Source organism: Myzus persicae, unplaced genomic scaffold (genome assembly GCF_001856785.1).
Source record: "Myzus persicae strain clone G006 unplaced genomic scaffold, MPER_G0061.0, whole genome shotgun sequence".
NCBI lineage: Eukaryota > Metazoa > Arthropoda > Insecta > Hemiptera > Aphididae > Myzus > Myzus persicae.
Window position 1 is genome coordinate 425,117 of NW_019101124.1, and position 11,294 is coordinate 436,410.

General features: G+C 28.1%; 1 protein-coding gene across 1 annotated transcript; it reads left to right on the forward strand.

The window, feature by feature from the left end:
- Positions 1–227: 227 nt before the first annotated feature.
- Positions 228–2,620, forward strand: LOC111027797 (nuclear receptor subfamily 2 group E member 1). The gene is made up of 6 exons (XM_022306235.1): positions 228–528; positions 664–759; positions 953–1,042; positions 1,302–1,485; positions 1,558–1,670; positions 1,774–2,620. Exons 1-6 carry the CDS (start codon positions 303–305, stop codon positions 1,998–2,000), a joined length of 936 nt encoding a protein of 311 aa, XP_022161927.1. The 5' UTR covers positions 228–302; the 3' UTR covers positions 2,001–2,620.
- Positions 2,621–11,294: the final 8,674 nt, after the last annotated feature.

The window sequence follows — 11,294 nt, forward strand, 5'->3', positions numbered from 1 at the left end:
GTTTGCATGGCGAAAATATTCTAATTTTTTTAAGGGAATTAAGGCCCTCCCAACGATATTCTCTAAGAATTATTTATGTTTAGTACTAAGTACCAACTTTTTAATTGGCCTAAGACTTGTCAAAAATGTGGAGGATTAGTCCCTCAAAGCCCTCCATGGTCTGGTTATAGTAACTTAACATCTATACGCAATATTAAATTTAATTGTTTTAAATACCACCCAATAATAGTAGGTGCATTTTAAATGTTTTTGTTTTTTACAATATTATATTTTAATTACAGTAATTTTAAAGTAAGTCTACAATGGTATATACACACAGACACACTGCTTTACCCCAAATGTTATTATTTGTTCATATTTTTCAATTTTTATTTTACATTATCGTAGGACGAACGCTACCGATTCCGGTATACTGCCGGGTGTGTGGTGATAAGTCGTTTGGAAAACACTACGGCGTTTACTGTTGTGATGGTTGCTCTTGTTTCTTCAAGCGGAGTGTCAGGCGGAGGATTGTATACACGTGTATTGGTGAGTTGATCGTTAGGTATTTAAAAGCGTGCGCTTTAATAATATTATAATATGCATATGGCATAGTGGGTAATAATACGTATATTAGACTATATTTTGTTTTATTAAAAATATTAATTAATTACACGCGTTTAGCCGGCACGGGTCAGTGTATTGTGGACAAGGCGAGAAGAAATTGGTGCCCGTTTTGTAGACTCCAAAAGTGTATGAAGGTCAACATGAACGTTTCTGGTAAATATTTCGTTTATAGATAATATCTTTAAGTATACATGATAATGTATTATATTATGGTGACATAATAAAGCGTCATATACTCATATCGCCATATTAAATTCATTTGACGCAGAACTTTTCCAGTTTGTTAGTTTTTTTATTGACTTCGTTATTTTTCTAAGAAACTGATCTCATGCTCTTTTTTTCTTAGCCGTCCAAGACGAACGAGGGCCAAGAAAGTCCAAGTTGCCTAAAATAACTGAAAGTAACACCCTAGTGCCAAAAAACTGGAAGACAAGAAGTAAGATATATATAAGTTAATGATTCCGTTACACCAACTCCATGTGTTCAAAAAATTTAATCTGCAAATGGAAATGTCTTTAATTTCTTGCAATCAATTTATCTAAAATCCAATGGGTTTTCAGTATTATTGTCCCTTATATACTGCGATAACAATCGAAATTTAAGTCATCCACCCACGTGTGAAAAAGCTATTGAAAAAAAGTTACGTCCACGCCTGAGTGTCCATATAATATCGTAAGTTTTATTTCGTGGTTTAGGCGATTACGTGTACGAAATTGGCGCCCAAATATTTTTAACGAGTCTCAGGCAGTGTAGATTCAACGAATCTATGGCTATATTACCAAACGCTGTCCAAAATGAAATACTCAATAGGACGTGGCATCAATCGTTCGTGCTAATGGCGGCGTTTTGGCCGACAAACCTCATAACACTATTATCTGGGTGAGCTTCATATATTATACATACTGTAAAGTCATTTTAATAATTATAAGAATTGTTTTCTCATTCACATAGATCCAACTCAAGTATCGAACACATAGTCGCCACGTTGATCGCCAGTCACCGGGCTATGAGACTCGATTCGATCGAATACAATTTAGTGCTTACCCTCGTCCTGTGCCGACCTGGTAAGTAATGTAATCATTTTAACAATTTGATAATATCGCTGGGCCTGTTTAAATTTGTATGTATACAGTGTAATCTAACCTGTGCACTGTGTTCTGTTATGAGATCTATGCAGTTCAGCCGAGTTCAGGAACGACTTGACCGCCATCGGATCAAACGCCAAGGACGCTCTGATGAAACACGCTGCGTTCAAGTCACCGACCAGATACTATGGAATATTAGCCTGTATACTTTCCGTCACCGAAGACCTGGCGGGATACATAAAAATAATTTTTTTCGAACCTTCCGTTAGAAATGTACCGATGAACCATCTTGTATCAGTCATTACTTAGACGCTTCACAATTTACTTATTTTCTAGTCAGCTTCTACAGTATTACACAAAAAAATTATCGATACACATATTATATTATACTCGTAGTATTTAACTATTTAATTTGTTTAATGTTTACGAAACATTAGTAAACGCTCAACGTGTAAATAGATAACCAATATACTATATAATAATAACATCATAGTGGAACCTTGTTTTTTCTTAGATTTTTAAAAACTGATCAAATCACTTTGTGTTTGTAACACGTTTGTATTATAGTAAAATACCGCAGGTCGATTATAGAAGTTGCTTCTATTTCTGTAGTTATTATATAGTATTACCCAAAAAATTAATTTGATAAAGAATACTATAAAACAATTTTTTTCTCCCGAATAACCGACAGCAGGGAAGACTCTGTAGTGAAATGATTCTTCTCTGTTGCCATCGCTATAATACAGCTGACAAAACAAGGAAATAAATCCGATAACATTTACGAGTTTGTATTTAGTGGTAATTTACGCTGTGGTACAGACAGTACAGTTACAAAAATGATCCATGATTCAATAACGACCAATAAATATTGATAGTTTTTTTTGAAAAATATATACACAACTGTGTGATTTTTAAGGTTCAAAACTTCATTGCATACATTTTAGTTTTAATAAATATTTGTTATTATTTTAAACTAAATGAGGAAATAACCTTATAAACATAAAAATTAATGATACTTGGTTACAAGTTAGTGATAAAATAAAAAAAAATTAAATACAACTTGTTAATGACACCAAGAATTAAGAGATAACAAAAAAGTTCAAAGCTATCAAAAATTAATTTTAATAACTGTGTTATAATATTGAAACAATTCAATGCCGAGCTTTATCCAATCACAACATACGGTACATACATTTTTTTAAACAGTAAATTTGTAGTGGAGTACATCAATTGCGTTCAAATATTAGATATATTTGGCACAGCGTTTATTGAAAACAAATTTGGAATATAAATAAAAATACTTATTTTAAATTGACTATTTTCTAACCTTTTAGTTACAAATTTATACTTGATTTATTTGATTTTTGTTTATTTTGTACATGTAAATACTTTTTTGATGAATTATAATTGTTTTACGAAATGCATGAGAAAGTAGTGACAAAAAAAATTTGGTAGGTACGTTTCATGTTACACAACTATAATAACATAGACGTATATAGTGTAGAAGACATTGCATTTTAAAGGCAGTTTAAATTTAACTAAATATCAAGACATTTACTTAATAAAGTAAAGTAAATGTAAGTATAGAAGTTAATGTCATATTATTATTATATATTATGTATTATTTATATTATTTTTATTGCTGAATAATGAATATACTATAGACTGTTGTATTAATAATTTGTAAGTGTACGAAATCGAAATGTGCTCTTAAATAATTTAAGTTATAATTCTTGTATTCTTTAGAATTGTCTACGATTTGAAAATTATATCAAATATGCTTAGGTACTGCAAAAGTACAACAATAAATAAAAGTTATAAATAATACATAAAAAAATAAAAATCAAAACGTCTAAACTTTTTTTAAATAATGGTTTCAAGAAAAAAATATAATTAATAGATAATAAAACAATTTATATTTATTGATTCTGTCATTAAATACTAACACTAAATTAGTCAATATATTATATAAGCATGAAATATTCAGAATGAATCAGTATAATACAATTGGAAGAAGTATATTATGTTAATTGGCTATACTTACCGAAGTCTCTAACCTCGTATTAAAATTATATTTAACTGGACAACGTTTTGATTATTGACATGTATAAATATATCTATTATAATATATTTATTTTACAGTAGTGTCGGGTTGTTTGTTTGTCGAAATCACCTCTATCACGCCTTTTTCGACGAATTTCACCACCACCCCGAAACGATTTTTAAAGAAGAGTACCGCAAAGGATTTGCGGACAATAATTTAATAATATGTTGTGTATACTATCCGAAAAAACATTTTCAACCAAAACCATTGTTCTGGCACGTGCGTCAAAATAATGCGCTATAGATATATAATAATACCAAATGTATTAATGATACGACGACAGTAACTGCCACAACAATGACGACGATAGAGTCGACCCGAAAGTTCCTTTGACAGCCCGTCAAAAAAACGATTAAGGTAGTCGGCGTGGCAGGAGGTGTAAAACGTCATAATTTCCACTTTGAGTAGCCGCCGCCGGGCTTACAATGTAGTATGTACATACTATGTGTATATTATTGTAGTTTCCGGTCCTTATTATTTCGCCTCCATGTCCTTCACCCTTCGGATATTACACCCTTTTGAACAACATGAGGCCCATCTGATCCTTAAATGTAAAGTGTATTATTATATGTATATTGTATATACTATATATGTTAACAAATAACTGTTAATAATTGTATTTTGAGATTTTATAATGACGATAGTTATATGTATAATAATGTTTTACTTAGAAAACGCGCCTATAACCACAGGACGCAGTTTTTTTTGTGAAACCATATAGATCTATGTAATAATGCATTATTTATAAATAACATTCAATTTATTTCAATTGTTGAGTACAATTAATAGTTGCGCACAGTGTATTAACAGCAATGTTAATTGAGTATTCGGAGATTTATGACAATGTGATTTATGAAAAATACATGTTTTTATTTTCTCTGTATTTCATATTTGTTATATATTTCATGCCGAATGAAGTTAATCCTTAAAATGTATAAGCTAGGTATATCATATATATGTCATACACAGGAGTTTATCAGTTGAGTTTAAAATTACATTTTCATAATATACTAATCACTCAGTCATTTTCTGGGTCAATAAACCACTAATTAGCAATTGCGTCAAATAACGACCTAATTATTTTTATCTTATTCAACAGCGCATAAAAATAAAATTTGAATTGAAATACAATGAACAAGAACGTCAATAATGTATTTATAATTTAATATACATAAATAAATGATGACAATTAAATTAATCACTATAATAAATTATAATATTATTCTATATTACAGTATATTTTTATAAAACTATGTATCAATAAATATTAATTATATTTATATATTCTATACAATTATGAAATATTGATCACAAATCAATAAAAATTTTAATTTTTTTTTGAAAAATCTAAGTTGGTATATTAACAGTAAAAATAAGAACCGCAATTTGTATACTGACCATGAAATACTAATTTTGTTTTACCCGACACTGGTCCATACCCTAAAATACACCTACCTACTTATTAGAATTCAACCAAATTTCGTTTCTATATGTTCCTACAATAAAGGTGCCACAAGTCAACAACAACAAATAATACCATGAAAAAAACACAAAAGAAATAAAAACAAAAAATTGTAATTTTGCTATATTCATAAAAATTAAATTTATCTAAAATTAAATTTATCTTGTATATTTATCTATGTTTTATATTCTGAATGTATTGATTTGATAGTGATGTATGTTTTTTTGGTAATCACGTTTTGGAAGTAAAGCTGCTTTAATTTTGAATTTTGAGAATGGTTTCTGGTAAAAAATTGTATCTATACAGTATTCCAGTGGCCCCTTTGGTACGTATAATATTCCTTACATTTCTTAATAATCAGGGAAACAATATAGTTAATTGGTTTACTCAATATAATTTTGTTTTTTTTAAATGAATAACCATAGATGAACCTTAAAATTGCACCTCATAATTATATTAAAATTGTCAATACGTACATGATACAATTTTTAAAATATTTAATGGCTAAAATAGTTTTAAATACATAATATGAATAATAAGGTATGGATTTCAATAGTAAAATAAAAAATAAAATAATATAATATAACAAACAGAAAAATGAAAAGAATAAAATATAAATGTATAGTATTATGTAATATGATAATCGTGTCATATTGTCATACAGTTGCCGGCTGCTGCTACCATAAACAAATATGGAACAACGACTGATCTTTATCGATAGCAAAACTCTTACAAAAATACCATAAAAAGCTCGATCGATTTATCTAGATTCTAGAACATAATAAACACATCCATTTGTTGTACGTATTTTTCTTTGTGGGCTACAAGGTGAGGTACAATAATTTTAAGATTACAGTCTACAGGTTATAGGTAAGTGTTATACCTCAAATAGTTGCGTTTTACTACACATCGGGTTGTCCATACTAAATTTAACACTCACTAACACTGTTAATGTTTTTGAAAATAAATTTTTTACATAATTATAAGTGGTTATAAATTATAAAATAACATTTTTCTAAAAATATATATTTGTATTATTTTTAATTTGCAATTTGAATTCCTTATTCCAAAGCAGAATATTTTTTTGAGTACATAGATGCTGTATACATCGAATTTTGGACGAGTTATAACTAATAAAGTAATAAACAACTCATCCAAAATTGTATTTTTATAGTTTGAAATACTTCGAATAATATTCTGCTTATAGAAATATGAAATTAAAATTTATTTTATTTTTTAAAAGCATAAAAACTTAAAACATTATAACAATATAAAAAATAATGTGGTTTTAAAAATAACAAAAAAATAATAATTTGAAAAAACACGAGAACCGGACTGACTTGAGAGCGGAACTGACCTGAGAGCGTGACTGACCTGAAAGTGGAACTGAAACATGAGAGCCGGACTGACTTGAGAGCCGGGCTGGACATGAGCTGAGAGTTATTTAAAGTTATGTAAAAAAAACATTTTTAAAATCATTAGTGTTTTCTGAAACACGTCTTGTACAATTCAAAAATATATATTTACATATGTGTGGTACAAAATATTTTTCAAAATACAGCTATAAAGTTAACATAACTTAATAGGTTAACAAAACCAATTATTGGTGCTTTCCGATCGATCGCAACTATCGAACATACAATGTTGACAGAAAGTGGAGATTAACTAATACAGTAGGTTACTTACAAATGGTAGAGTTGAATAAAAATATATTTAATCAAACACAAGTTCAATATTATGTTAATTAAAATATTAATGTTTATTGCTCAATAGTATAGCGCGATTATGCGAAAGTGCTTGGAGATTAGTGACTATGGTACATCTGAAAATTGTGTGTTTTGGGTTCCTTATGGTCTATGGATGGTTCCCCTTTACCATTTTTCCTAGACTGAAGGCCATTCAAATTGCTTATTCGTGTTTGTTTTCGTGTGTATGGATATTCAAGCCAGTCATTACTTATTATTTTAATGATACCGACTTTGTTCTTGTAATATTACTCATTGCTAAACGCGAGAATCTTCCAAAATTTCTATCAAAGTAAACAATTCTTAGAATAAATCCTTGACTTTTAGATATCAATGTGTATAATTTTAAAATGTGATTTGTGAAGTGTATAATTTAGATTGTCATTATTATTGTAATTCTTATAACAAAAGGAAGTCCCTAATAATTTGGTAATCCGTGAGTCCATATTACAGAAATAATAATACATACCTATACATAAATTATAATTAATCAAGATGTCGTAAATGTATTAAATAATAGTTTTATACCTATAGTCAATAATTACATGACCTTATTTTATATTATATTTTATTTGGTAGGTATGTATAGTGTATACCATTTTCTACGCTTTCATTTGAAATTAGGAAGGGCAGCACCAATATAGTATATACCACATACAAATTTGTATGGTAACTATTATAATATCACAGCAACGATAAAATATATTATAATAATAACATCAATTTCTTTCGAAAAGCCGAAAAAATCGTTCTGACATAACAATTTGTACATAATAAAATAATAATAATAATAATAATAATAATAATAATGATGATCCTTATAACACATATTTATGTGTCCGTACTGCATAATACATTCGAGATTCGACAAACCTAATTTTAATTTCGGTCCACCGAACTACGTTCCATGTCTGTTTCGCATGAATAAGTCAGCAGTAGTGCAGGTCGTTTTGAATACAACAATCCTAAAAAATAAAGTTGATCTCTATATCTCTAAATAAACGAAGTCGATGCCTATATACAATAAAGACAATACTATATTATTGGAAACATAATCGTCAAGAGTCTCGAACTATTATTTGTATCAACCTCCAAAAGTGGTATACACCTAATTACCCAAAATTAGTGCTTTCAAATTAATTTTTTTTTAGGTGGCCCATGTATCGGATACTGTTCCCTATATGACCACTAGGTCTTCAATTAATGGATAGTAGCCAATATTGAGTCACATGAATTGAGTTGTGAATTGCTACATACTTGATACAATTTTTTTTTTAAAGCCATCAAGTAGGTATAACCGCTCTAATGAATAGTAAGGGCGAGTATACCTCGTCATTGAGTAGGTCACACCGTGATGGATGTGTTGAAATAAGATTCAATAATGAACCGTTGTACCTATTCAATTAAAAAAAACGACTCTAAACATAAACCATATGGTTAAATCCATGGTTAACAAACAATTATATGCACTTTTTTTGTTTTTCCCGGTTGTTTTAAAAAGTACTTGAAAATTGAAGTACAAACTAGATCTAGCTTGCTACCAAATACCTTCCTCGTAATTGATTATTATTATAACTAGACATTTTTTTTTTTACTAGAAAAGGTATCTTATGATAAAAACTTTCTTTTTAAATATCACACACCATTGCGAAAATATATGTCAATACATTCTATTAAATTAACATAGTATGCCTTAATATTTATGTACCTAATGTTATTACATTGATGTAGGATTGCATGAAAAATGCATGAAAAATGCATGAAAAATATTTATTTGAGGGTTCAACAAAATTTAATGGATCAATCACGGACCACAAAATCATGTTTAAGGTATCTTTACCTCACTATTAATTCGTTCAATGTTAAGTGATGCTACCCTATATTATTATATTAAAAAATGAAGATAAACTATTTAAGTTATTCATACATTTTTATAGAGTTTAAACATTACAAGTATATAATTTTTTTTATACTTTATTAAGGCTTCAACAACAAACATTTTTAGAATGGGAAGTATATAATATAATGCAAATGTATGGTAATTGACAACGAACTAAAGAATAAGAGGCGAGTATATATTTCCATGTTAAGATTTTTATTTGTACACCAAAACAAACATTGAAAAAATGCAAAATATTATCAAAACAATTATACTAATTAGCAAAATAATGATTTTTTAAGACAAAGTTAGTATAGATTCCCCCCTAATAATTGTTCCCACTGGGTTTCACGAAACTTAGTAGTGGCACTGGATAGATTATCATACATTAATTATTATTCAATGTTAAGTTTGATACCAAAACAACTAAATTGTACTAAACTTAATTATATATTTATATAAACATAGAAGTTGTGGTATAGATTAGGAATAGCACGCTTTTAAAATAATTAAATTGTATTAATTATTTTATTTTTTTAAATTAAGGTACTTACTGGCACTATACCGGTAAGATTTTCAACTACCTAGTAATATATTAAGGCAAGACGATAAAAAAAAATTAAATGAAAACAAAACAATCGTTATTTGCACAGTAAATTAAGTACGAGTATAGAACGGGATGTAAAGTTCTATTAAGTAAGAAAAGTGCTTGAATTCCAAAAAAAAAATTTAATTTAAATATATTATAGACCTACTGAAACTCGTTTGGTTATTTAAAATGGTAGTTGCCTATTTTTTTTAAAATAACAAATGATACACCATTGATACTTAAGTACTATTTATTATATATAGCCATATAGACAAAATAACTCATCAATGTATAGAATAGATTGTATAGAATAAATTTTTTTTAATTTTTATTGTGTGTATATATGTATGTAACACTACTAATACTATATGGCGTGGGCATACCTAAAGTCTTCTATAATCTACTGTTCAACATTTTTAAAGACTATTATTTGTATTGTTAGGTATTGAATATTCCTAAGATTCTGACTTTTGATTATAATATCAGATAAGTATAATTATTTCAAACTTTCAAAACGTCCAGGTATATAAGCCATAAGGTATGTACAAAACGACTGTTTATAATAATTTATATCTTTCCAAGTGTACGTTGATTAGGATTCAATCTCACAGAGGCCAAAACCTGTCTTTAATTATCATAGTCTTCACTCCGTAGTAAAGATAACTATAGCGTCATGCAATATTAATCCTGTTCTTGGCAATTATTATGTTGTTGAATCGACTTGTTTCCGCATTTTATTGACATTGTGATTCTTTGAATGATGAAACTGTTAAAGTACATAATGTATTTATGTATTTATAATGTATACATAATTATAAATAATACGTCAGTTATTGTAAAACACTATCACCATATTTATGTTATGTTAAAGTCTACTTTCGGGAAAATTGATAGGGTATTAAATTAAATGATGATTATTATAAATATTTTCTCAACAAAATTGTAAGCTAAAACAATATTTGTATAAGAACACAAATATATGTAATAATTGATTCATAGAAGATAATAAGTTACATATAATTGGCGAAATAACTTTTTCTTAACAAACCTTATTCACTAACAAACAAATAGTGGTAAGTATTAATACTTGATAATTACCATTAATTACCTGTAATGTAATATTTATTAGTTTATTACTTTAGTAATATTTAATTAACGGTATTAAGTAATGGTGGATAACCACATTAAAATGTTTAAATAATATACTAAAACATATGTTAATTTTTTCATTTTCATTTTCATCTTCCAAAAATGTTTGTAAAATTGTCTTAATAGACAATAGTTTATTGAAGTCCTTAAATATTCGTATAGTTGATTCAACGTAGTAACTATATGGTGAGTGATGAAGACGAATCGTCCACCGTATTAAACGCCGGATGTCTTTACTCGATGAGTTGATGAGATTTTTTTATACTAAATAGTGTTGTATAGTGATATATATATATTATAGAATCAGACGCAGGCGATATACCATATGCAAATACCTATACTCTATAGTAGTATATTCGATCACAAAAATCATCCGAAATTATATTCGGACAATCAATATAACAATAGTCAATAGGTATATTATAAAAACGTCAAATTTTCCGCACTTAGAGCATAATATTATTATGTACATCTGACGTAATAATAAATCGTTCCGACATCATAATATAATATAATATAATACCTACTTGTATCGCAAATAGCAACGATGCATCGAAAAAACGAAACTCTCGTTGTATACCATTCATATAATATTTTGTACACAGTATAAATAGTACCATTATAGGTATATACTTGTGCAGTATCTACCGCACGTTTTAATGTTATTTATTATTT